The sequence below is a fragment of the Mustela putorius genome, unplaced genomic scaffold, assembly GCF_011764305.1.
Source record: "Mustela putorius furo isolate JIRA1106 unplaced genomic scaffold, ASM1176430v1.1 tig00003853_pilon_pilon_pilon, whole genome shotgun sequence".
NCBI classification, from domain to species: domain Eukaryota; kingdom Metazoa; phylum Chordata; class Mammalia; order Carnivora; family Mustelidae; genus Mustela; species Mustela putorius.
In genome coordinates, this window is record NW_025422005.1 from 24,253,400 (window position 1) to 24,280,755 (window position 27,356).

Below are 27,356 nucleotides of genomic sequence, written 5' to 3' on the forward strand. Positions count from 1 at the left end.
CCAGGGAAAGTGCAAGACATAAAACACTGAGCCAGAGGTACACGGACTAGTCTTTGATAACAAAACATCTTTTTGAAGTCTGTCCCTAGAGAACTACATGGACTTCTAAGACTGTCAAAGGCAATGTGGCAGAGAGCATTTAAGGCAGACTTTAAATTTGGAAAAGGTGTTTGATTGAACCTTTTCCCATAGAGAGGTTGAATCTCCCCAGTATGTTTTTCACTGGGGCCTGTATTTAGAAGTTACAAATAGACTCTTGAAAGCCTTTATCACCAAGTGCCATAACCAGATAAAATGCCTGGCTCTTTGCCAGTCACTCAGTTTAAAGGAATACATCACTGACTGAAAATCATTTTCATGAGCACAGTCTTTGGGAAAATATCAGTACCCTTAAACCTTTCAGTTCAATTCTAGATTGGTTTCTTTTTTCCAAGTCAGTAGTTCTTTTAGAGTGTAGTGAAAATTATCTTGACACAGGAGTAAACTATATGAGTCCACACAGACTAAAACTTTGTAAAAGAATTCATTTTAAAGTCTAACACTCATGGCACAAAGGAATTCAAATTGTAAACCCATATCGTGAAAGTCGGCTGCCTTTTTGACCCTACCTCCAAAAAAAGATTTTTGTTTTGGGTCAACACAAGGCAAGATACATTCTTCACAACACTAAAGTGTGTCTGTCCATACATCCATCCTTTACTCTGTGCACGTGGGAGTTGCTGCCAGAGGACAGAAGGCTCATTTTTCCATTCCTGCATGCACAGAGATTGGTACCAGCAGCCTATGAACTAGACTCCACCTAAGTCCTGACTGATGGCATTCTGCCTCCAGCCAGCCTTCAACTCTTTTTAAACAGGTCAGCCAGTATTTGTGGCATTCCCAGGGTGAACTGCTTGCCAAGTCCTTAGCACTCCCTTCTCTGGAAAAAAGTATGTCCAAAAGGTACTTAGTTATCCTTTGCTAAAAAGTTTTTTGCTGTTGTTTCTGGGTTACAGATTCGGCCATACGTTTCTAAACAGCCCCTGTAAAATTGAGAAAAGACAAAAAATAAGTTCATACTTGGGTCAACTTGAAATAATACAGTGTAAAGTTCATGCCAATGAACTTCTGAAGTTTAGTTAGTGCTAAATTGGGGAGAGATTGCTAGAGTGTAATTTACATAGGATTAGGGATGCATTTCTCCTTGCCAAATGCCTATTTGGGTGCCTCTTATTTGCAGAACAGAATGAATGGTAACCTGTGTGGTGGTGAAGAGAGGGGCTAGCTAGAGATTTTCTCTGCCCAGGTTAACCTTACAAGAGTATTAGAGTAACTGGGATTCTGTAGTTTCGTTTCGTTAAGAGGAGTTGTTGCCCTTTGCCTCTTGTACTTTTAATCTGATCTGCACAAAGGTGTTTGACATATCATTTTCCTCAATTACAAGGTTCTCTAATCTCCCAAACAATAAGCATAATCAGTCATGCCCGGATAAAACACGGTAAAAGAAAAAATGCTAGTAAGTTAGGAAAAGTATTGGTTAATAATTGTTATTTGTGAGTTTGTATCCAAGACACAAGATTAACTGGGAAATTAAGAATAAGATTTATGGGCATCTGTCTAGTATACAACTTGACCCAGACCTTTTTTCCTTAGTTTCTTTATTCGAGAGAATATAGGACTTTATACAGAATATAAGAACATTAGTATATAAAGAAATTAATGGATAGGTATATTGCTTATTTCCTATATTAAGCAGTAATCCTGTCCCACAGGCTATAAACAACACCCACTTGAGCCTTTTTTATGACTTACAGATTAATTTAGCCTTTTGGCCTCCTTTGTCATAGTCTGAATTAGGTAGCATAACTCTCTTCTCTGCTATTCTAAGGAAGCTATTTATGAATAGCAGATGGGGTAGGATAGGCCAAGGAAAGTAAGAATGCATAGAGCCCGGATGTGTCATCCTGTTACCGAATTCCTGGCAATAATTAGAGCATATTTTGAGTCCTGCTAGAAACCGAAACGTTCCAAGTGACCCCTGAACGCTTAAACCAGGCAATGTGTAGGTACGCATTATTCCTACCTGACTTGTCATTGGACACACTCTAAGTTTTCTTAAGGCATTAGTATTGTTAGAAGCAGCAACAGGGCAAACACCACTCTTGTACCCTCAAGGATCACCTTGGGACTGAGTCTCCGTTCCACCTGCCTGAGAAGTGGGAGCATTAGCCTGTCCCAGGCTCTTGGGTAGCATAGCCCTTTAAAAAAAGAGATCCGTTTTCCATCTGTCATGGGTGAGCACAATTTGAATATTGTCCCAAGCTGTTGTTCTGCTTTTCCCTGCTCAGTGAAATTTCCCCTGAGCAACACCTGCCCTCCCCACCATCCCCTCTGCCAGCGTCGGTTAAAAGCGGGGCACCGGCGAGAACTGACTTATAGGTAGAGAGCTCTCCGGCGAGGCTGATCCGCAGCTGCTCCAGCTCTTTGTTCTTCTGCTGCTGGAGTTGCAGGCCGCTCCTCAACTGCCTCTGTCGCTCTTCCATTTCCTCCAGCTGTTCCTGCAGCGGGAAGGACAAGAACGTCTCTAAGGAGCAGAACAGTACCACAATGGACACTGTCCGTTACAGTTGATAAAGCACTTTCTTACACATGGTTTAACTTTCACACCAGTGCTGAGGTTGAGAAACAAGTTCAAAGAGGCGTTTGGACAGAGCGATCCTGCTTTTGCCGATGGGGACCTGACAGGAGTCTCGTCTGTACCTGCAGATGACTGTTTAATAGAATCCTGCACTGGGTGGGTGGGTGCTCAGAGGATTTTTGTTTGTTTTGCAGTGTTAAATGTGGGGGAGGGTTTTGGTCCTCTCATCGGTGTGCTGAGAGTTTTATGGACCTCTGGCTCTGTGCCGGTTTGTTTCTGTTAGGATAATCCGTTTTTCTATCATCTGCGACTTAATTTAACTTAAACCAAGTCTTTGGGCCCCCGGCTGGCTCAGTCTGTGGAACATGTGACTCTTGATCTCAGGGTTCTAAGTTCGAGCCCCATGTTGGGCGTGGAGCTTACTTTAAAAAGACAAAAAGAAATCAACTCTTTGTAAGCAATTATTAACTAATTCCAGAAGAGTTCAGCTACTAGAAGTCCAGTTGTTCATAGGAAAACAGTAAATACAAGTTTCATATTTGAACCTCCTTGAACTCCAAGATCGTGCTACCTGGTACTTAACTGTAACATCCTATTATGCAAATAGGGGCTTTATTAGGATGTTGGCTGTCATAATTGTTAATTTCCTATATCCTGTACTCATTATACTAAAAGACTGAATTCATTCCAAAGTGCTAAGTTGGAAGATGAGGAAGCCATGCCCTGGAGGCCCTCAGGAGCCTTAAGATAACTGTTTCCCATTCTGCCAAACCCAGACAGGATATGTTCTGTAAACTGTTTCTGCCTCGAATTAATGCCTGAGGAGTGAGGTAAGGAAGATGTCAGCAAGTCCGTCTCTGGCATAGTTGCTGGCTGGCGTGGATCCTTGTTCCACAGACTGAGGGAGACGGGAAGGGAAGGTTGAAGTCAGAATGTCTATTTTAAAGGGGTAATGACTTCACCTCAGATTTTGAAGAATAAGAAGATAGGAATCCAGTTTGGGTACATGCTGTTACTAGAAGGATCCAAATAATTGGTTCTCTGAGCCATCCTTGGTGGGCTTGTAGCACAGCAATCTGTGGCGTTTGATACTCGCTGAATCCCGACTTCCACCAACCTTACCAAAAGGCCTTTTTTTAGTGCCTTAGCCATACTCTGGCACCACACAGAGATGCAACCGTACCATCTAAGCTGTCTTCTGAAGGGAAGCATCTGCATACCTCTCTGCCCCAATTTCCCAAGCCTCCCAGAGATCGCCAGCAAACCTTTGTTTTGGCGAGGTGTTAAAGTACACGCTTGGGAAGGCAATCTGTACCATGAGTGATAAATTGACAGGAACGATGTCACAGAAAGAAGTAAATATTGCCATAGTGACTGCCATTAAAGACATCCAGTCTCAATGCTGTGTAGCGCCAACTAGATTCACTTTCCAAAACTGCTTTATCGTTTCAGTCTTTCAAAGGCTTTCCACCTCTTTAGTCTGCCATTCAGACCCCCTCTGGTTTGACCCTTACCTCTAACTGGAACAAATGTTACTCTTCCATACAAACTTTGCTGTAGCCTGCACTATGTGGTATGGAAGCCACTATGGGCCTCATGTGGCTCTCGAGTACTATAAATAGGGCCTGTCACCTAGACAGCATCTGCTGTGTTGTCACTATCTTTTTTATTCGTGTCTAACTCCCAGTCAGATTGTAGGTTTCTGTCTTAGCACCCTACCCACAATGCTTGATGTGAAATATGTAGACAGTAGACATTCCATAGTTCAGCATAAGTGACCTCCCAAATTCAGCTAAAAACCTCGACAACATTCTCAGCAAGTTCCTCGTTCCGCCTACTACACCAGTCACCAAATCCTACCCAAATATTTTACTTCATGTATCTTACATTATCTCTCCCTCATGAGTGGTCTTTCCAGGCTCTTTCAGTTCATCCCACTCACTCTGTTTTTAAGAGCATGTACATATGTGCCAGGCACCATTGCAAGGGCTTCACAAACATTACCTAGTTCATCCGCTGCACCAGCCCTGTGCCGTGTATTACTCCTAATCCCAGTGCACTGTGAGGGACTGCAGTCACAGGTTAAGTAATTTGTCCAGAGTTTCCCAGTTAGAAGTGCTGGAGCCAGGGGTGACTGGCTGGCTCAACGGGAAGAGTCGCTCAAGTGGCTCTTGATCTCAGGGTCATGAGTTCAAGCCCTATGTTGGGTATAGAGCTTAGTGAAACAAAACTTAAAAAAGAAGTGGTAGAGCCAGGATTTGCCCCTGGCTTAGAGCTCATTCTCTACAGCTCACTTTGCTGCCATCCTATCTAATGGCTCTTCAGTGGTCCTCAAATTTCTCCATGAAACCCCAGGAGGAGGCCATATTGAAGTGCCCTTGCCACAGAAAGTGGCTCCTCGTTTTTACCTTTCCATGTAAGATTCTGTTTGGGGAAAAGGGTCTGTGGCTTTGGAGAAAACCTTTTTTTTTGAAAACCACTGACTGAGGGTGCCTGGGTGGCTCAGTGGGTTAAGCTGCTGCCTTCGGCTCAGGTCATGATCTCAGGGTCCTGGGATCAAGTCCCGCATCGGGCTCTCTGCTCAGCAGGGAGCCTGCTTCCTCCTCTCTCTGCCTACTTGTGATCTCTCTCTGTCAAATAAATAAATAAAATCTTTAAAAACCACTGACTGAATACATAAAAAACCCTTTACAGTCTGGTCCCAGTCCACCTCTCCAGCCACATCTGTCTACTGCTTACATATGATTCAACTACACTGAGCTCACTTCCCTTAACAATGTCTTTTTGTCTTTCCACGCTTTTGTGTAAGTTGTTCCTCTGCCTGGAATGCCTTTCCCTTGTCTACCCAATGAATGTATTCAAGGCTCAGCTCAAACACCTTGTGAAGTTGAATGTGAACTTCAGCTAGATTGCACAAGGTCAGAGTCCTCCTTCCATCACTTCCTAGCCATACAACCCTGAACAAATGACTTAATTTCTCTGTCTCATCTCTTCTCATTTTTCTGGTGACCAATGATTAATTCATACCTAACTCACAGACAGGTGAGGAGTAAATGAATTAATACATGTAAAGAAAGAAAAATACATGCCAGCTATTGTTAAAAATGAAATTTCCCCTGTGCTTCCCCAGGCAGGGGTAATTATATCTACTTCACTGGTATAATGCCTTATTCCTACAACTTTCACAGTGTTTATTAGATTGAAGAATATTAATTTCATTGATTCTAAGGCTTTCACATTTTAACATCTCAGGTCAGGGTGCATCTTAAAATCAATTGTCTTAGGGGCCTGGGTGGCCTAGTTGGTCAGTTAAGCATCTGCCTTCAGCTCAGGTCGTGATCTCAGGGTCCTGGGGTCAGGTCCCACCCACATGGGGCTCCCTGCTCAGTGGAGAGCCTGCTTCTCTTCCCTTTGCCCCCCCCCCATGCTCTTCCTCCTGCGCGCGCGCGCTCTCTCTCTCTCTCTCAAATAAGTAAAATCTTAAGAAAATCAAGTGTCTTAGATTTTATAAAATGTATTCATTTTATCCAGTATCCTTCCTGGACTATAAATACTGACTATAAACTATATATCCCCGCCCCCATTTCTCATCTCCTCTCTTCTGCCAGTACCTAGCTCACTGCCTGCCACATGGTAAGTAGGCACTAACAAAGTATTTGTTGAATGAACAGATAATGGCAATGAAAGAGGCAAAGTTTACAACCACAAGAGTGAAGGGTACCCTTGAAAAGTAGTCCAGTGCTGTAAGTGACCTTTGGCAGTCCGGGAAGCCATTTCAGAAAGAAGAATTTGCTCACTTAGACCTTGATTCCCACTTTATGATACAGCAGTAGGAGACATTTCATCAAGATTGTTTTTCATAAAATAATCTTTGGGAAGCTGCACTGACCATCAAATCTGAAACAAAGCCAGTTCAGAGATGAAAATCATGGCAGGAGGGTGGGGGAGGGCAGGAAACCGTACAACCCTCATTTTGTGTCAGAAAACTTCCCCAGAGGGGGCACCTGGGTGGCTCAGTCAGTTGGGTCGGGTGCCTGATTCTTGGTTTTGGCTCAGGGTCACGAGATCAAACCCCAAGTCTGGCTCTGCACTCAGCACAGAGTCTGTTTGTCCCTCTCCCTCTGCTCCTCCCCCTGCTTATACACTCTCTCTCAAATCTTTAAAAAACAAAAAAGCACCCCCAGAGGATTCCCTGTTGATGGCACCACTGTCCCAGCTGGCCTTGCCTGAGGTCTCAACACCCTGGTGACTTCTCACCTCAACCCTCTTCAGTCGGTGGCCTGCATTTGTTCTTGAATCCCTCCCCTTCCTCGTATTCCCACTACCATTTTTTCCTCTTACCTATCATAGCTTCCTCACTAGTGCCCTAGCTTCTAGGTCTCCGGCCCATTTTTGCACACTGCTACCAGTACTTTTTCTAAAGGCAGAGAGGCAGTCTTGTCACTCCCTTAAATCAAATACCTTTACTGATACAGCCGTCTGCACATTACCTAGTCTGGATTTCAGACTACCCAACCTGCCTTTCCAGTTCAAATCACCTTTCAGGTTTTTGGGGTGTTTTTTTTTTTAAGATTTTATTTATTTATTAGAGAGAGGGGGAGACACACACACACATATATACGTACATGAGTGGGGGGAGGGGCAGAGGGAGAAGCAGACTCCCCGCTGAGCAAGGAGCCTGACATGGAGCTCAATCCCAGGACCCCAGGATCATGACCTGAGCCACTCTGGCACCCCAGCTTTCAGTTTTTCAACTCTCACATGGAGCCAAGTCTCTACATATTTTGCATATCTTGTGTTAAATATATCAAAATTACTTTCACCTATTTCTTACTGTTTCAATGTGGTTACTAGAAAGTTTAAAATTCTGTATGTGGCTTGCGTACTTCTTTTGGACAGCACTGGTCTAGATCTTGCCTAAACTTCAATAGCCAACTCAAATAACACCTGTTATTCTATGAAGTGTTCTGTGACTTAACCGATGACTAAAATAATTTCATTATCCTATAGCACTCTTATCTTCACCTCTCTTAAATCCCACATGCTACTTTCTCCCCCGGGTTACAAATATTAATGTCTGTGTGAGTACAAACTGTTAAGGATAGTATTTATTGGGGCACCTAGGTGGCTCAGTGGGTTAAAGCCTCTGCTTTTGGGTCGGGTTATGATCCCAGGGTCCTGGAATCGAGCCCCGCATTGGACTCTCTACTCGGCAGGGAGCCTGCATCCTCCTCTCTCTCTGCCTGCCTCTCTGCCTGCTTGTGATCTTTGTCTTTCAAATAAATAAATAAAACCTAAAAAAAAAAAGGGATAGTATTTATTTAAAAATAAATAAAACTCCTTCACTAGATTGTGAACCAATTAAAAAAGCAGTGGGGGGGGGCGGGTTACTGAGGGTAGTACACAATATATTCACTATTAGGACCAAAAACCCCTTTGCTGTCGTAATACAAGCTACAGAAAGCTTGACAAAATCTTGAATAAAGTGAATGCAGCCATTTTCAACAGAGGATTTGTTCCTTGTAGGATGTATGAGAATCTCCGGAAGGGCATAAGCTTTTTAAGTTTATCCGAAGGAATGTGTGTTTCAAAAGAGGAAAATACTGCTCTGAGGGGCTTTCCCAGTGGTCAGTGATGCTTACGTCAGCATTAAACTGATGTGTCCTCTGAGCTGGAGTGGCAGAAATAAGTAAACCATACTCCCTTCTGAAAGCTCACAGTCTGTGGGAGAGACAAACAAAATTGTGTTTTCAACTTAGTGTTTATACCCCTCTCTGTCTATAAAGAGATTGGGGGCGCCTGGGTGGCTCAGTAGGTTAGGTGTCTGCCTTCAACTCAGGTCATGATCCCAAAGTGCCGGGATGGAGTCCCACATCTGGTCAGTAGGGAGCCTACTTCTCCCTCTGCCTGCAGCAACCCCTGCTTGTGCGTGCTCTCAGTCTGACAAGCAAATAAGTAAAATCTTAAAAACAAACAAAAAAAAGAACTGATTCAGACTTAATCAGAAGTAACTCAAATGCAAGTGAAATGGTGACAACGCACAAAAAAAAAATGAAGAATAGAGTTTTTTTTTTTTTTTTTAGAATAGAGCTTTATAGATTTCATCCCAGTTGTGTGTGTTTTTAAGAAATCTCTATACTGAGGCGCCTGGGTGGCTCAGTGGGTTAAAGCCTCTGCCTTTGGCACCAGTCATGATCCCCAGGGTCCTGGGATCCTGGGATCCCACATTGGGCTCTCTGCTCTGTGGGGAGCCTGCTTCCTCCTCTCTCTCTGCCTACTTGTGATGTCTGTCTGCAAATAAATAAATAAAATCTTTAAAAAAAAAAAAAAGAAAAGAAAGAAAGAAAAAGGAAAAAGAAATCTCTATACCCAGTGTAGGGCTCGAACTCACAACCTTGAGATGGAGAGTTGTGTGCCCTACCAAACAGAGCCCGCCAAGTGTCCCTCATCCCAGTTTTACAACTGGGAAGCTTCAGGCAGAGGTGGGACAGGTAGGACCCAAGGGGGAGTACAGAGGGAAGGAGAGAAGGAACATCCCGACTAGCCTCCACCCCTCCCGCTCTCTCTACCCAAGTGTGATTCTGTAAGGTGGAACGTGCACTGGGTCAGACAGACAGACCAGCGCACTGAGCCTGTCTCATCTTTGAAAGCACCAATACTTGACTCGGAAAATTAACGAGAGGACTGAGTGTTGGGGTGCTGCACGCACTAGGGGTGCAGACAGCTTCTGGTGCCTAGCCCGGGCCTGCCTGAGCGCAGTGAGGAGTGGATAGAGCAGGGAAGGGAGTGGCTGCCGGGGCGGGGAGGGGGGGTTGGGGGGGCGTACATCCCTTGCGGGAGAGGAGCCTTTGGAGTGCCTACAAGGCCACTGATTGGGTCAATGGTTCCTGCCCCGGGCTAACTAACGGGCTGCACTTCTGGGGCGCCCGGGCGGGGGGTGGCCTACCCGGTACTGCTGCACCTCCTCGTCCCGCTTCTGCCTCACGAGCGTGATCTGGTCCTCCAGGTTCCTGTTCTGCAGCTGCAGCTGCCGGGCCTCTGCCTGCAGGGGTCTCAGGGCCTCCTTCATCTCCTGGATCTCCGCCAGGGTCTTCTGGAGGGCTTTGGCTGCCGCCTCCTTCCTCTCCAGGAGGCGCAGCAGCTGAGGCTCGTACTCCTCCTCCAAGCCCTGGCGGCTCTCAGCCATGAGGTTCTCAAACTGGGCAGAGAGCCGCCGGCTCTCCTGCAGAAAGTGCCCGTCGCTCTGGCTTGGCGGTGCTTCGAGCTGTTGCCGTAACTGCTCCTTCTGCTTCTGGTAGGCCTCGCGGAGCCCAGCCAGTTCCTCGGAGAGCTGGGCCGCCCGGGCGGTCAGCGCCTCCCGCAGCTCGTTGAACTGGGCCACGTCCTGCCGGCGGCACTCCAGCTGGTACTGGTAGGCCACACACTCCTTGGTCACCTTGAAGAGCCTCTGCTTGACCAGCCGGATCTCCTCCCTCAGCCCGTCCCTCTCCAGCTCGGCTTGGGCGTGCCGCTTGTAGGCCACCTGGATGTCCTCATGGACCCGCTGCACCTCCTGCAGGGCCGGTTCCCGGAGCAACACCAGCTCGTGGATGAGCTGGTCCCGCTCCTCCTCCAGCTGGGCCACGGCTTGCACGCACTGCTGGAAACGCTGCTCCAGCAGTTCCAGGTCCTCTATGCTCAGGCTCTCGGTGCTGGCACTCAGCCCGGAGCTGAGGCCCTCCTCAGGGCTGGGTTTCTCCTCGCACGTGACCGTCTCTCCCCCATCACCGGTCTGCTCTGGGCTTGCGCTCTTTTCCGGCTGCGCCGGCTCTTCCACACAGGGGATCTCCTCTGGCTTCACAGGCTCGTCCACGTGCAGGGCCTCACCTGGCTGCCTGGTCTCCTCGATGTACAGGGTCTCCTCAGGCTGCTCCGTCTCTTCCACACACAGTATCTCATCTAGCTCATCAAGGTCACCTGTGTCCCCCAGGTAGAGAATGTCCTCTAAGTTCAAGGTCCCCTTCAAAGACAGAGTCACTTCTGGGTCCAGAGTCCTGGGCTCATGGGGGGATTCCAAGCTCTCCTCTTCAAGAGGAGAAGTGGCTTCTGCTCTTGTCTCCCTGCAAGAGAAATGACTTAAAGTGAGAGGACAGCCACCATCCCAGGATGGTTGGCAACGGCAACCATTAGGGTTATATCCATATCCGGTTCCCACATCTCAGAGAGCACTTGTCTGCTCCCTCCCATCAGTCTGTCCCCCTCCACGCATAGCTCAGGTCCCCCAGCAACACCCCCGTGATGTCAGTGTTTAGACCTTCAAGGCCAAGAAACTCACACCTGAGCCACCACTATTTGTTCCACTGTCATAAGAAAATTCTAGCGCTGAAGTAAAACCTTCTCTGCGATTTTTTTAAAATTTATTTTAGGGGCACCTGGCTGCTTTAGTAGGTTAAGCATCTGCCTTCAGCTCAGGTTATGATCCCAGGGTCCTGGGATTAAGCCCCCCGTCAGGCTCCCTGCTCCCTCTGCCTGCTGCTCCCTCCTTGTGCTCTCTGTCAAATAAATGGTCTTTAGGAAAAAAAAAAAAAAAAAAGATTTATTTGTTTTAGAGAGATAGTGAGGATGGTGGGAGGAACAAAAGGAGGAGAGAGAAACTCAAGCAGACTCCATGCAGAGCCCAGAGCCCAACCTGGGCTCCATCTCACAACCCTGAGGTCACACCCTAAGCAGAAACCAAGAGTCAGATATTTAACCAACAGCGCCACCCAGGCAATCCTTGTCTGCAATTTTTACCTAGGCTTGATTCCTCTTTCTAGGATCAGACAAACCTACCTCCTTTCCCATGTAAGTTCTTTAGACACCTAAAGAAAACGAACATCTTTTGATTATTCCATGCATGCCAAAATGTCCAGTGCCCTCCTCATTTGGGTCACTTCCTTTTGACTAGGCTCCAAATTGTCGCTGTTCCTTGGGGATGGGTATTGGAAACAGCACCCGGGTGTGCTCTGAGCAGTGAATCTCTGGACACTATACACCTATTGCTAAAGGCCAGTATAGAACAGCTCTATCATATCGTTGGCAAATACTGAGTTTGACTAAAAGCCTTAAGAAGTTTTCTCACACACACACACACACACACGCACACACAAGACTTCCACACCAAGTGCTTTTAAATCACTCTCTTGTTCCTGTAAAACTTCATTCATCTTCTTGGGGCATCGAGGTGGCTCAGTCGGTTAGGCATCTAAGTCTTTTTTTTTTTTTTTAAAGATTTTATTTATTTATTTGACAGAGATCACAAGCAGGCAGAGAGGCAGGCAGAGAGAAAGGGGGGGGCAGGCCCCCTGCTGAGCAGAGAGCCCGATGTGGGGCTCGATTCAAGGACCCTGAGATCATGCCCTGAGCTGAAGGCAGAGGCTTAACCCACTGAGCCATCCAGGTGCCCCTAGGCATCTGAGTCTTGATTTTGGCTCAGGTCATGATCTCAGGGTTGTGGGATTGAGCCCCACCCACGTCGGGCTCTTCTCTGGGCATGGAGCCTGCTTGAGATTGTCTCTCTCTCTCCCTCTGCCCCTTCAAACCTCCCCTCCTCCCCCCCAAACCCCCCCTCCGCACTCCAAAACAAAACAGAACAAAATGAAACAAGATCTCATCTTGTTAGGATTGGCTCCTCTGGTCTGTCAAAAGACTCTTTTTTTTTTTTTTTAAGATTTTATTTATTTTTTTTGACAGACACAGCGAGAGAGGGAACACAAGCAGGGAGAGTGGGAGAGGGAGAAGCAGTCTCCCTGCCAAGCAGGGAGCCCCATGTGGGCTCGATCCCAGGACCCTGGGATCATGACCATGACCTAGGGTCGAAGGTAGACGCCCAACAACTGAGCTACCCAGGCGTTCCCGTCAAAGACTCTGAATTCAGATTCTGTGATTCTGGCTGAGAAGCTCCTTAACCCAGCTGTCGGCTCCCTGCTAGCTTAACCAGTGCCTCTTAAGGAATAGCCTCCTGTTTCTTTGACCTTCAGATGGCTCTGGTCCTTCCTGTTTCAACTGCATTTTACCTACCTTGGATCTCTAAGCAATTTTTTGAAAATATAAAATACCATGGAAATAACAACAATAAATGACACTAATAAAGGTCTTACATGTGCCAGGCTGTGTTCTGAATGGTTTATGTTTCTCAACTCAGTTAATCCTCATAACATTTGTATGAGGTAATTGCATTTATTTTCCCCATTTTACAGATCGGGAAAATGAAGTTAAAAGAGATTAAGTAGTTTGCTCAAGGGAACTCAGATACCCCATGGGCACCAGTTAGAAGACAGACTAAATTTGAGTATCGTTTTCAAGAAAGCTACCTTAGCTATAATGTATAAATGAAAAGCCCCTGTATCAAATAATTTCTCTGTCTTGGGGTGCCTGGGTGGCTCAGTGGGTTAAAGCCTCTGCCTTCGGCTCAAGTCATGATCCCAGGGTCCTGGGATCGAGCTCTGCATCGGGCTCTCTGTTCAGCAGGGAGCCTGCTTCCTCCCTTGTCTCTCTCTCTCTGCCTACTTGTGATCTGTCTGTCAAAAAAATAAATAAAATATTTTTAAAAATAATAATAATAATTTCTCTGTCTTGAAAAAGCCTACTTGTAGGGTGTCTAAGTGTCTCAGTCGGTTAAGCATCTGTCTTTGGCTCAGGTCACAATCCTGAGATCCTGGGATCGAGTCCCAAATTGGGCTCCTTGCTCAACAGGGAGCCTGCTTCTCCCTCTGCCTACTGCTCCCCCTACTTGTGCGTGCTCTCTCTTTCTGACAAATAAATACTAAAATCTTTAAAGATTACTTAAAAATAAAATCTTAAAATAAAAGACAAGCCTACTTATGTCCAGGTTTTAAGCTCTATATCTTAGCTCCAAGTTCCCACTACAGATTATTTTTATTCTAAGATTTGATCTATTTATTTTGAGAGAGAGAGAGAGCGAGAGAGCATGGGCAAGTAGGGAGAGGAACAGAGGCAGAGGGAGAGAGGGAGTCTCAAGCAGAATCCACGCTGAGCACAGAGACCAACGCGGGGCTCGATCTCACAACCATGAGATCATGACCTGAGCTGAAATCAAGAGTCAGATGCTTAACTGACTACACCACCCAGGCATCCCCAGATTTCTTCTAAATCGTTGTGTATTCTGTCCTCCTCTCTAGCACCCCAGGAATCCCTGTCTCCGCATTCTGTGTCTCAACGGTGGTCCTTGGGAAACCACCAGTGTGGCTTCACCAGGCCCCCGACGTCACTGGCCTCCCAGAACCCAGCACCTGCACTGAAACCTAAAGCTTGGAGACAGCCCCAAGCATCACCTGGTTTGTCCCCATCCCTCAGGGTGTTGTTTAGATCTCTTCACCTGGTGTCACCTGGTATCTCAAGCTACCCAGCTCCCCGGGCTCGCTACCTCCATATTCTCCGGCGCAGAGAAGCGCAGCCTCATACAGCAGGTGGGTGAGGCAAAGAATCCTTAAGCAGCTCTTTCCCTCCCTCACAGAGCCAACTCGCTGAGAACTAACTGATCTCAGAAAGTCTCCAGTCTCCGTCCCCTCCTCATCCCCTTGCCAGGGCCCTACTCCAAGTCATCCCCTCGCACACCGGCACTCCCATGCCCACCTTCCAACGGGCTTTCTTCCTTCTCACGCCAATCCATTCTCTACAGTGCCACAGCTTGCTCGAACATAGCCTTGCCGCCCCACTTCACGCACACACGGCCCACGGCCCAGCATCGATTCAAAGCCCTTAACGATGTGGCCCCAACATACCTTCGCAGCCTCAGCTCACTCTACTCCCCACCACCCACCCCGTGCTTGACAATCCAGAATATGCACTAACACTTTCACACCTCCTACTCCTAGCCCACTGTGTCTAATGGATCCTGCTGAGAAAATACAGCGTGTTGTACATCATCTGATTAGCAAACGGTCCTGTGCTACCTAGAAAGGTAGCGCTCCTCGGTGCCCGGAATGCTGCACCTGCTCAGCCAGCCAGCCCCTCTTCGATCCTCAGAAGAGCCCCCACTTTCCTAGCAGACGGCCCCCGCACGCTCTTGCTGAGTGATCTCCCCTGGAATGATGGAACGGCGCTCAAGGCAGGATTCCAAGTCGTTCACACAAATAGTCATGTATGTGATGCTCATCTTTTACCCTTACCCCATTTTGTACATGAGGAAACCGAAGCCCCAAGCAAAGAACTCACTCAAAGTTCCACCACTTGTAAGTGAGTGGCAGAGCCTGGAAAAGATGGCATCCAGCTCCAAGGCTGGCCGGAGCTCCCGCTGACCCCTCTGTTCCCAGAACAGGCACGAGTTCTAAAACAGGTGCAACAGGGGCGCCTGGGTGGCTCAGTCCTTAAGCATCTGCTTTGGCTCAGGTCATGATCCCAGGGCCCTGGGACTGAGCCACGCATCTGGCTCCCTGCTCAGCAGGAAGCCTGCTTCTCCTTCTCCCACTTGTCCTGCTTGTGTTCCCTCTCTCGCTGTGTCTCTCTCTGTCAAATAAATAAATAAAATATTTAAAATAAAACAGGTGCAACAGCTACAGCAGGTCTAATGGAGCTTACCGATCAAAATAGACTTATTTACCTGCTCGTATGTGTCTCTACTCGTCCTTGGAGCCCTGCTCAAACCACGTCTCTCCTGCAAAGTATTTCACAGACAAGCCATTATCCCGTTCTCAAGGCCCTCTGTGTACAGCTCATCTTTGCACCTAATGCTCTGTGTTACAGCAGTGAGTGTGGAGTGTCCCCTGAGAGTCCATTTCCTAAGGACAAGTACAGTTCTCATTCCCTGTGGACCCCAGGGTGGGGCTCTGTAGAAGGAAGGCAGGCAGAGAAGCTCACTGAGATCCAAAGAGGAAACTTGCCCAAGGTCAAGTGGCCTGGCCAGACGTGGAACCCCATCCCCCTGACTCCCAGGCAGCACTGTTACCCCATGAACTATGGTTGCCTCCCTCACCTCCCCCACCCCAGCGTCTGGCTGCTGCTAGACGCTGCCCTCACTCAGCTAGCTGCCACTCTCTAAGGAGCTGGGGAAAAGGAGAGTATGGGCAGAGGCTCAAGGCCTGAGGAGCCCACTCAGCTGGGACCCTTGACCTCAGGCTTCCTTGGACACCAAGCAGCCTGCCCCTGCCAGCCCCTGTGGGTCCTAGAGAACTCCAAAGGCTCCCAGCTCTGCATCAGTGCCATGGCCAGGAGTGTCTGTGGCACAGTGCGGCCAGGAGTTGGCGTGTGTCTGCCTGTGCGTGCACCTGAATGTGTACACGGCAATACAGGTGATTGTATGGGTAAAACCACACTCCGCTGAGTGCTGTGTGGGACACTGAAGGAGGGGACGGCGTGCGGATTTGGACCTCTACCTTCTCAGGGCTGTAGTCGGACCTGGGGCAGAAATCCTCCATGTTGGCCCCAAATTCCTGAGCCACAGGCCCTTTCCCCCTGAGCAGTGGTTAGAGGACAGTGTGGATGACTGGGGGAAGGCCTCCCCTCCAGGGCCCCCAGGCCATTGCCAGGACCCCCCTCCTGCTCCGGGAGGGGCGACCCTCCTCACCCCCATCCCAGGCCTCAAACAGGAGAGAAGGAGCCACCAGAACAGACTCCTAACTCCCAGCTGGCAGCCGCCCAGCCTTGCACCAAGTCCCTTCCACACAGCGAATTCAGCAAACGGAGGCCTCCATCTCCAGTTGCATTTGGGGTGAGGTCTCAAGGAAAGCCGGGAGCGAGCGTCCTCGGCCAGTCTGGCCCCGTGGCATTTGATGGTTGATGACCACCAGTCCGAAAGGGATTCTTCTCACACAGCCCCGGGAGGAGGAGTGGGCAATATAAAAAGCCACGGACAAACAGAGGTGCCGGGACCCCGGGCCTCCCCGGTCTCCCCTCGGCCCGGTGGCTACGCCCGATGCCAGGGCCACACCCCGGCTGGCCCACCACCCCCAGCCAGGACAGAAGGCGCTCGCTGGGGGGTGGGGGTGGGGGGCTCATCCAGCGCCCCCTCCCCACGGGACGGCGACGCGGGCCCTGCACTGTCCTACCTCGCGGCCTGGGCTGCGCCGTCCCCGCCGTGCCGGGGCTCCGGGCTTGCCATGGCTGCGCGACCCCGGGCTGGGCGGCCGCGTTATTAATAGCCCGCCCCGCGGGCCGCTTGTTCCGCGCCCGCGCCCGCCGCACTGGCAGCTGCCGCCGACACCGGATCCCGCCCGCCCCGGGCCGGGCGCGCCCACTTGGCCCCAGCTCCCCGCCCGCAGGAGGAGCTAGCAGGCCGTGCGGCCTGGGGCGGGGGCAGGGGTGGGGGGTGGCCGATCTGCGTCTCCCAAATCTGCCGGCCCCGAGATCTTCCCGAACCTTCTTTCTCTCACCCTTTCTTTCCAAGAGTCCAGTTGCGGGGGCGGGGGGTAGGGTGGCTCTGCGGCGGGGCAGGGCTCGGGAGCTGGGGGACTGAGAGGCACCCAGCACCCCAGCGCGCACAGGTCGGCGCCCTGCGATCCCCACCCGCGCGGGTGGAGGGGGTGTGGGGGGAGAGGCCGGAGCGCACTGTCCCCCGCAGCTGTCCTAAGGGCTGGGGGGCGGGGTCACGGCCACACCCCGTGCGTTTGGGGACAGTCGGAAGCCTGTTGCCGGAGTTAGGGAAGGGCTATCGGTTTAAGCCTATAAGGTCGAGTCCAGATTTAACACCGAGGGCCACCCCCATGCTGCGAGATTTCCTGGAGTCTCTCCTCCTGCGCCACCTGTCACCCCGACCCAGCCCCGCTTTTGTCCCCTCCAAGGCAGGCCCCCTCCCCCAAGGCCTTAGCCCATTAGAGTCAGGGTCAAATTTCAACACTGATGTCTTTCTCCCTAAGTCAGAAGCTGCCGGCCCCATCGCAGACCTGGGCCTCGGGCATTCTCCTTCTGAAGCCTTTTTTCCACTTAACCCCTCCGTCTGGGGAGGTCTTTGACTCAATCATAAAAGAATGCTTTCTCTCCGCACTGTAAAGAGCGAGGGGCTGGATGTGTGTTTAATCAGAGAGGCCTTGAGTACCGGAGGGGGGTGGGGGAGAGGTGGTAGGGAGGAGGGAGGGAGGGCGGGGGTGGGGGAGAGGTGGTAGGGAGGAGGGAGGGAGGGCGGTGGTGGGAGGCAGTGGTGCCGCTGCGTTGAGCTGATGTGGGTTGTGTGTTGCGATCAGTGTGCCCACTGGAGGCTGTGTGAACACTACGTGGTGTGTGTGTGTGTGTGTGTGTGTGTGTGTGTGTAGGGGGAGAATGTGGGACTGCATGCCTGTGTGTAACTCTGGGACAACGGGGGTGGGGTACTGTCTGTGTGTGGTTGTGTGCTTGTATAATCTGGGGGCTAGAGAGTGGTTATTATGTGTGGTGATGGGTGGTTGTGGACTAGGTATGGGCCTGCGCAGAACCATGTGCCTGTGAGGGACCAGGGCTCCCGCGTGTGATGCGGGAGTGGGTGCTCACAAGCCCACGCCTGGAGTGTCCTCTGTGACTGGGGTCTGCACAACGGCAGCATCAGTCAGTGTGTCTGAGTGTGCCGCCTGGGGCCGTGTATTTATATCTCTCTGTTTAATGCAAGGGGCTGGGAGATTAACACCCAGGGTAGCCAAGTACACCCTTGTAAGGCATGCAGGAGAAAAAGCTGGGTTTTAAGGAGGCGGCTGGTCATTTTCTGACTTACCCCTAAAATATTCCAGGGGAGGAGGTTGGCAAAGCCTCAGCTGCTGGTCATTTGACAGCTGCTGCCAGTCAGAGAGCTGCTAAGGGAGAAAGGGCAAGCCTGCCGGCAGCACTGTTTGCTGTGGGTGCTAGGCAACAGGAGGCAAGGGTGGCATTGAGAAGGGCTATCCCTTCCCCTTCCACCTCCAGCCCAGGAGCTGGCCACTGGGCTGTCCCCAAGACCAATCCCTCACCCCCTTTGACCTCCCCTGAGGCCTTCCTTAAGCTGCAACTCGGAATCTCCCAGGGTCCCAGAAGCGCTTGTGCCTCCACACCTTAGTTTTCGCTCTTCCCTCTGCCTGGAACATCCTTTCCAGGGGTTCGCATCCCAGTTGCTACCCTTTCTGGGTCTCAGCTGACGTGGCATCTCCTCAGAAAACCTTTCCCTCATGTCCCCCGCCCCCGGCATAAATGTCCGTCCATGTACTGTTTATTTTCGGGACAGCACTTAGCACGCTCTGCGATCACACAATTGGTCTTCCATTCCCTCCTAGTCTGCTGTCCCCACTAGAATGAGGCCCTTGTGAGAGCCGGGACTTGGCGTGTCTTGTTCACTGCTGTGTCCCCAGCGCCCTGCACAGGGCCTGGCACATAATAAGATCTCAGATAGATAAATAAATAAATAAATAAATAAATAAAGGTTGTTGAATGAATGAGAGAAGAACGGTCCTAACCAGGCCAATCGTCAAAGCATCCAAGGCCCACATTACGCCAGGTCTGCCCTGCTCGCTACCACCACCACCACAGAGCCCTCATGTACTTGGGGAAATAGGTATTCACATGTGCTCAAATCGTGTCTACCGAGGCAGAGCGAGGTGGGTGAGGACACGACTCCATTCCCTTGGCAAACAGTGGCCCTCGGCCTGTGCGAGGCCCACGTCGGGCGATTAGCCCTATTTGGCCCAGGCTGCTGTTTGCAAAGAGCTTGAAGTGTAGAGGAAGCAAGAACTGTTGTCGGGGAGACAATCGCTCGCAGAGAATAATGCTCGGTCCGGAGCTGAGCCATGTAGACAGTGTGAACCGGGGAAGCCAAGGATGGGAGAGATGAACTCCAGGACGAGGCCACCCTCACAGACAAGGAAACTTGGACCCGCAAGGAGGAGGAAGGGGGAGGTGTCTGTCATAAGGCCAGCATAGCCTCACTGTCTCTCGGGCGCCTCCACAAAGCCAAGTCCAGAAGAGAAGAGCAGGTCCTGGGCTGGCTGTTCTTTGCCAGACCTCCACTCTCCATGCTTCTCTGCTCTGCTGCCCGAGCTGGGGCTGACCCCTGCCGAGACTCTCATCTGGGCCCCTTGCCTTATAGTTTCCGGTAGGGTCTGGCCAATGGAAGACCCTGACAGGAGATCAGCGTGAAGGAGCGGAGTTAGACTGAGAGATTTCTACCACCCGCCTCCCCCTGTGATGTTGGCAGTTACTAGGTTCCTCCATGGAAAGCCGCAGCCCTTGCAGGACGCCTGAACCCATGGGTCCAACTCCCTCCAGGTTCATTAACAAGGTTCCCTCCCCTGGCCGTTTGATTCCATTCCACTGTTGGGAGCCCCCAGGGTGCTTCACTGCTCCTGCCACACCTCTGTGAATAGTTCCTTCATTAAACTGTCTCCTGGATCATGCTTTGTGTTCCCTCTTTCCTGCTGAGTTCCCTAAGGTTAAGAACTAAACCAAGGCGGGGTGCCTGGGTGGCTCAGTTGTAACGCATCTGCCTTCGGCTCAGGTCATGATCCCAGGGTCCAGGCTCCCTACTCAGCGGGGAGCTTGCTTCTCCCTCTCCCACTGCCCCTGCTTGTGTTCCAGCTCTCATTGTCTCTGTGAAATAAATAAATAGAATCTTTAAAAAAAAAAGAACTAAACCATGGGAAAATGAGTCCTTGGCAGAGAATTCAGGAAGACCTTTTTTCTAAATTGACACCAAAACCAGAATTGGAAAAGTTGTGAACTGATCGAAATCCCATCCTTGATGAACAGCACCCTCCTGGCCACCACTCTGGGCAGGAACCCAACCCAAGAGGTTCCTCTTAGCTCCCCTTACTCAAGCTTCTGCCTGCAGTTACCTTGGCCAAGAGAAGGGGGCAGGGAGGGGGCTAAGCAGGGAGGAATGCCAGGGATGACTGGCAGAGGGATGATTTTGGAAGTAGAGAGGGCTGCACAGCGAGGGGAGCCTCAGGAGCAGCCTCTGTCTTATTCCAGAGCATTCCCTGTAAGACCTTCGGAAGCCAACCTCCCGGATCCTCACTTCCCTGTCCATGAAGTGGACAATTAACACCCTCTTCACAGGATTGTTGTGAAAAGCAATCAAATATGAGGTTCAGCACATGAGCGAGTTGAGTGAACTGAGGGTAACACATTCCTCATTATTACTGGCGCAGGTAAAGGCCATTCTGCTGCACTTCTGTGTGCCAAGAGCTCCCATCTAGAGGCAGAAGGAGGATAGGAAGAGCCCGGGGCTTCAAGGGAGCCAGGGTACAAATCCAAGCTAAAACTCCCTCTGCAATTAGTCACCTTGTAACCTTAGGGAGGGCACTCTGCCTCATTGTTCTCAGTAAAATCAGATGACACTTTTAACCTCCTAGGTTTGTTGTGAGGATGAACTGGGAACATAGAAAACATTGTCAAGTACCTGATGCGTTCCAAAAGATAATTTACTTATCTATCTATTTATTTATTTATGAATGAGAGGGAGCAGCAGGCTCCCCACTGAGCAGGGAGCCCAATGTGGGACTTGATCCCAGGACCCTGAGAACATGACCTGAGCCGAAAGCAGACACCCAACAACTAGCCACCCAGGCGTCCCCAGAGGCTCATCTTATAGTCTAGTGAGTGTCCGGTGGCCTTTTCCTCCTCACACCTACCCAGGAGGGGCCCAGGCATGGTGCAGACTTGGGTTCAAATCCAGTTCTGCATGGCTGGGCTGTTTTAACTTCCCTGAACCTCAGCTTCCACGGCTGGGAAATGAGTATGAGTGGGTGTTCCACGAGAAAATGCAGAGAATGCCCAGCACCTTGCCCAGTATACAAGAGTGGTGTAATAAATGTTCTCCTCTTTATTTCCTCCTCCCTCCCTGCCTGCCGTGGCCGCTGTCTGGGGGTTTTTGGCCCGCAGGGGTGCTGAGCGCCCCTGGAGGACCCCGCGTTGGGCAGTCGGGTTATTGAGGCAATTCCGACAGCTGCCTCCAGGGGGCGCCACCACACAGACCCCGCTCCTGGGGGTGACTGTTCCCACGGTCGCCGCGCGGGGCCGCCTGGGCCCGGAGTTCTGGGGGAGGAAGCCACGCGGGCGGCAGGAAGGTCTGAACCCCAGCTGGACCAACGATGTCTTCGGCATCACAGTCATAATTAGTAATAAACAGTAATAATAGTTATAGCATCAGGTCCTCCGGGAGCCCCCAGTGACCGACTCAAGAGGCGTGTTCGCTTGCTGGAGGCTGTGGGACTCAAGGGAAGCAGCCAGGTTTAGACTCAGACCAGGGTCCAAACCACTCCAGCCCGCTCACTCTCACGCTGAGCTCTGCAACCTTGGCCCTCTCTGAATCGGCTTCCTCAGCTTTAAAAGGGAAAGTATGACAATATAGTTCTTTCGACAAGTGAGCTTCTGGAGAGCTCACTGAGAGCGACTTGGGAAAGTGTACTTACTGTAATCCTTACCTCTACCCTGTGAGAGAGCTGTTGTCACATCCCCCTTCCAGACTGAGAATTCACTGGGGGCTTTCCCCAGGCTCTCGCCCCCCCCCCCGCCCCCTGCCCCGCCTCCCTGTGGCTCGCTCTCTCTCCCCCAACATAGCCCAGAAGCCCCTCTAGCAGCTCATCCCTCAACCCGCCACCCAGGAGCCTCTCCTGTCCTCGATGGAGTTGCTCCATCAGCTTCAGATCCCCCAGGCTCCTGGGGACATTATCCTTCTGTCCCCAGGTGCAGGCTCTGGCCAGAAAACTCCAAACTCTTCCCACTACACTCAACCCCACCCCTCACCCTGAAGCTAGGACCTACCTCTTACCTGCCTATCTCTTCTAAAACCCATGCAGTTACCTCTTCCAAAAAAAAAACTGTCTTCAGGTCTCTCTCCCCAGGTCGGCAGCCTTCGCATATGCTGTTCCCTCTACCTGTACACCCTTTCCCAGACCTAAAGCCTGTTACTCAGGGCACAGCTTAAATATCCCATCTTCTAGGACATCCCCCTCCCCTATGTTCCTGCAGCCTCCTGTACTTCCTCTAAACAGGTCACAGCATAAAGGGAATTTCTTGTTTAAGGGCTTCATCCAGCCCCATTACATACATAGTGGTGTCCTGAAAGCAGGAGCCACACCCTACTGAGGGCTCCATGGTGTCACAGGGCCCAGCCCAGTGACTGGCACAAAGTGCACGCTCAGTAAATGCGTGTCCTGTGAATGAGCGACGGACCCAGCCAGCTCCGCTCCCAGAGCCGCCTCAGCAGCCTCGGCCCTGGGGCATACGTACAGTCACAGAAACAGAAGCACACACTCAGAGGCATGTCACACACAGGGTCACACGCACACACAGTCGCAGAGAGTCACATGCAAAAGGCTGAATTCATCCCTTGCTCATTTCTGCTTCTGTGTGTTTATGGACCTTTGTGTCCTAGGTATGCATTTACTCTCTTCTTTTGTGACTCAAGGTCCCTGAGAACAGTGTTATGTCCCTCAGGGGCTGGCCAACTGCTCCCATCAGCCTGGGAATGCCAAGGGAAGTGTTATATCCCCCCAACTAGTTTGGGGAACTGGGCCGGGGAGTCTCTTCCCCACCAGCCTCAGCGCTCTTGGAATAGTCTCCCATATCAGACTCAGAATCCTTGGGGCAAGGCCTTTATCTCCCCCACTAACTGGCCTTGGGGATCCAAGGTCAGAATGGGTCTGACTAAGCTGGGTACTCCAGGGGCAAGGCTGAGCTGAATTTCCCCACCAGACTGGTGGCTCCCCAGGGTCTGGCTGTCTCTCCCTGACCCCTCTCTACGCCCCCTGCCCCCACCACCTGCCCACCAGCCAGGCCCTCCTCCCACCAGGGCTGGGGGCGCTGCCAGGACTCTGGGAGCAGCAGGAAACCCAGGAGCGGCCCACACTACCAGAGACTCAAGTGCAGAATCCCCCCGGAAGCAGCAGAATCAGAGAGGCTCCAGCAAGGGGTGAGCTGGCTTGGGGCTTTTTTTTTCCGTAATTCCCCTGCCACTCCAATCTTGGGAGACCACCACCCCATTTATAGCTGAGTGAGCTGAGGCTCAGGCAGCAAGGGACTTGCCCTGAGTCACAGAACTGGGAAGGAGCAGAGCTGGGCTTCACCCTGCACAGGCCACCTCCTACCCTGGTCCGAGAACACTGAGGGATAAATGTGCCAGGGAGCAGGGACTGTGCGTGCGTGCATGTGTCACATGTCCAGGTCTCTGGCTTGGCCTTGTGGTGCCTTCGTGCCAGAGGATGGGAGTGCCTGCTGGGGAGACCGGGAACACTGAGCACTGGCAGGTCTGACAGGCAGCCAGCCAGTGCAGGCACAAGGAAGGCCTGGAGCTCAGTCTTCCAGGTTCCCGGTTCCCAGCAGGAGCATCCCCTCCCCACGCAGCTCCTGGCACTCCAGTCCTGAGTTCAAGTCCCATTCACCATCGGACCCCCTCTGTGGGCCTCACTTTCCCTGCCTGAGAACAAGGCAGAGACCCGATGAGGTCAGCGCTTGGGATTCCCGCTGCTTTAGGCCTTCCTGGGCCAGGGCGCCACCAGCCCGCAGGTGAGCACGTTGTTGCCACATCAGCAAGGGCGAGCCCCGCCCCCTACCCTTATCCCTCCTCCAGCCCCGGAGGGAGGCCCCAGAGGCCCCAGAGGACAGTGGGAAGTGGGTGGGGAGAGAGGGCTGAGCTCCGCCGGCTGCAGACTGGGCGCATGGCTGCAGGGGTGGGTGGGAGAGGCTGTGTGTGCACGTACCTGACCTTACAGGGGTGTGTGTATCTGTGAGGTTGTCCGAATGTTCCAGCGTACACAGGAGTGGGTACGCGATCAGTGCGTGCCTTTGTGAGGAAGTACTCAAGTGTGCAAGCTGGCGGGCAGGAATGTGTCTTTGTGTCTGTCTGGGTGGGTGGCCTTGGCTGGGCAGGAGTGTGTGTGTGATTGTGTCTGAGTGTGTTCCTTTTGGCATCTGTGTGAATGCACCTGAGGGTACAAGTGTGTGCGTCTGTGCGTTTGCCCTTGTTTCTATGGATGTCGTGTACATAAGCATGTGTGACTATGTCGGAATGTGTGCCTTTGTGTGTGAGTATACTTGAGTTTAAAATGCTTGAGGCTGCGTTCATGGATGTCTCTGAGTGTGTCTTTGTGTCTATGACTATGGATGTCCCTGAGTGTACAGGAGTGTGGGAAGGTGTCTGTGTTTCCAGAGTGCCTTTGTGTGACCACTTGGACAAGTGTGTGTGTCCTGCTCGGAGTAGGTGTGAGCCTTGGAGAACCTCCATGGGGCAGACCCACCAGCTGAGGGGGGACCCATGGAGGCAGAAAGCCTGTCCCAGCCTTCAGAACAGTCACTTCCTGGTGACTCACCTCCCTGCTGTCTCTAGCCCCTCCAACCTCCTGCCTTAAAGGGCAGTCCTCCTCTTCCCCAGTTTGCCCTCCTCCCACCCAAGGGGAGTCTCAGTCCTTTCAGTCAGCCTGCTGGGACCAGAGGAGGGGGACCAAACCCCAGCAATGCATGTTCTATGGAATGTCACTTGACAGTACAGCAGTACCTGCTGGAAGTCACACAGTGGGCACATACGTTTATTTATTTATTTATTTATTTATAAAAGATTTTATTTATTTATTTAACAGACAGAGATCAGAAGTAGGCAGAGAGGCAGGCAGAGAGAGGAGGAAGCAGGCTGCCTGCTGAGCAGAGAGCCCGAAGCGGGGCTAGATCCCAGGATCCTGACCTGAGCCGAAGGCAGAGGCTTTAACCCACTGAGCCACCCAGGCGCCCCTGGGCACATATGTTTAATCTGTGACTCTTAAAGCTCAGAGTAGGACCCCTGGGCTCCTCCAGCCCCACGAATGGATGGCCCCAGCCCAGGCAAGGAGAAAGAGAACTGACTTTCAGGGAACCCTCCAGCCAGTTGCTTGGCGCGTCCCATGAAGTAATTTTATTTTATTTTTTTAAAAGATTTTATTTATTTATCGGGGTGGGGGAGAGCGAGCACAGGCAGACAGAATGGCAGGCAGAGGCAGAGGGAGAAGCAGGCTCCTTGGAGCCTGATGTGGGACTCGATCCCAGGATGCTGGGATCATGACCTGAGCCGAAGGCAGCTGCTCAACCAACTGAGCCACCCAGGCGTCCCCCATGAAGTCATTTTAAAGGAGTTTTTAAAATTAATGTATTTAGGGGCGCCTGGGTGGCTCAGTGGGTTAAGCCTCTGCCTTCGGCTCAGGTCATGATCTCAGGGTCCTGGGATTGAGTCCTGCATTGGGCTCTCTGCTCAGCAGGGAGCCTGCTTCTCCTCATCTCTCTCTCTGTCTGTCTCTCTGCCTATTTGTGATCTCTCTCTCTGTCAAATAAATAAATAAAATCTTAAAAAAAAAAGTTAAAAAAAATAAATAAAATAAAATTTAATGTATTTATTTTATTTTATTTTTAAAGATTTTATTTATTTATTTGACAGATAGAGATCACAAGCAGGCCGAGGCAGGCAGAGAGAGAGGAAGGGAAGCAGGCTCCCTGCTGAGCAGAGAGCCCGATGCAGGACTTGATCCCAGGACCCTGAGATCATGACCTGAGCCGAAGGCAGCGGCTTAACCCACTGAGCCACCCCGGCGCCCCAATGTATTTATTTTAGAAAGAGAGCACAAGCAGGGGCCCGGGGGGCAGAGGGAGAGATAGAGAGAATCTCAAGCAGACTCAGAGCTGAGTGTGGAGCCTGGCATGGGGCTCGATCTCACAACCCTGAGATCACCACCTGAGCCAAAACCAAGAGTCAAACCCTAAACCGACCGTGCCACCCAGATGCCCCTCATGCTGTCATTTTATTTACTCCTGTCTTGCTCAGGAAGGTGACGCAGCTTGTCCAGGGTCCCACAGTCAGGAAGCAGCTGAGGCAGGATTTGAACCCAAGTCTCTTTAGCTCTAGAGCGCATGTTACTAGGGACAGGGTTGGACTAGGGGGTGACTGGCCACTAGTCCTCAAATGAAAGGTAGAAAGATGATGAGATATGGTTAGAAATGAGGAAAAGTGACTTGAGAGAGTTCCCTAGCAGCAACACAACAAGAGCTGAGGTGACACAGTCTCATGTGAGCCCCAAGGACAGCCTGATAGGACTTCCTGTTCTAACCAGAGTCTGGCTCCTTGCCTTGGGCCCCTTCCTCTGGACTGAGGCACTGGGTTGACAGAAAATGTGACTAAGTAGGCCCAAGCTTGAATGGTCTCCCCACTGGCTGGTCACAAGTGTTTGAACTTCCACAATACCATTAACCCCCAGAGGCTCCTCTTATATTATTTTTTTAATTTAAATTTTAAACAAAGATATTATTTATTTATTTGTTTGACAGAGCGAGAGAGTGCACAAGCAGAGACAGAAGGAGAGGCAGAAGTAGCCTCGCCACTGAGCAGGGAGCCTGATGGGGGGCTCAATCCCAGGACCCAAGGATCATGACCTGAACCCAAGACAGACGCTTAACCAACTGAGCCACGCAGGCGCCCCTGGAGCCTCCTCTTTTAGATCAGACCCCCATCTGGGCTCCTGGGAAGGTGGCTAGAGCCCCCAACCCAGCCTGAGGGAGTCTGGTTGGAGCCAGGGTTCCCAGAGGGATGGAAGTCCTCGGTGCCCTTCTGGAGTAGGGATGGAAGCAGTGAAAATGGGACGAGGGTCCAGAGGGAGCATGAAGGGTGGGACCCCAGGGGGAGACCGCAGCGGCCTCTTGTCATCCACCATCTCATGTCATTCTCCCAGCAGCCTCTGGGGCAGTGGGCATCACTCCCATGGCTGATGGGGGGCTTGAATCTCATCTCTGGACTCAAGTCCAGGGCTCTTGCTACCATATGTGGCTCCCTCTGTATCTCACGGCTGGCTTGGCTGGGAGGAGGCCAGAAAGGCAG

General features: G+C 51.2%; 1 protein-coding gene across 4 annotated transcripts; it reads right to left on the reverse strand.

The window, feature by feature from the left end:
* Positions 1-741: 741 nt before the first annotated feature.
* On the reverse strand, positions 742-16,801 carry SYNC (syncoilin, intermediate filament protein). 4 transcript variants are annotated; one of them, XM_004740898.3, is made up of 5 exons: positions 16,642-16,801; positions 9,564-10,716; positions 2,413-2,537; positions 2,161-2,237; positions 742-1,022 (listed from the first exon to the last, which is right to left on the reverse strand). In XM_004740898.3, exons 1-5 carry the CDS (start codon positions 16,692-16,694, stop codon positions 1,012-1,014), a joined length of 1,419 nt encoding a protein of 472 aa, XP_004740955.2. In that variant the 5' UTR covers positions 16,695-16,801; the 3' UTR covers positions 742-1,011. The 4 variants fall into 4 exon arrangements, 3 of the variants coding, with proteins under 3 accessions (XP_004740955.2, XP_004740957.2, XP_004740954.2); XM_004740900.3 differs by lacking the exon at positions 2,161-2,237; XR_006601709.1 differs by having other exon boundaries at positions 974-1,022; positions 2,161-2,537.
* Positions 16,802-27,356: the final 10,555 nt, after the last annotated feature.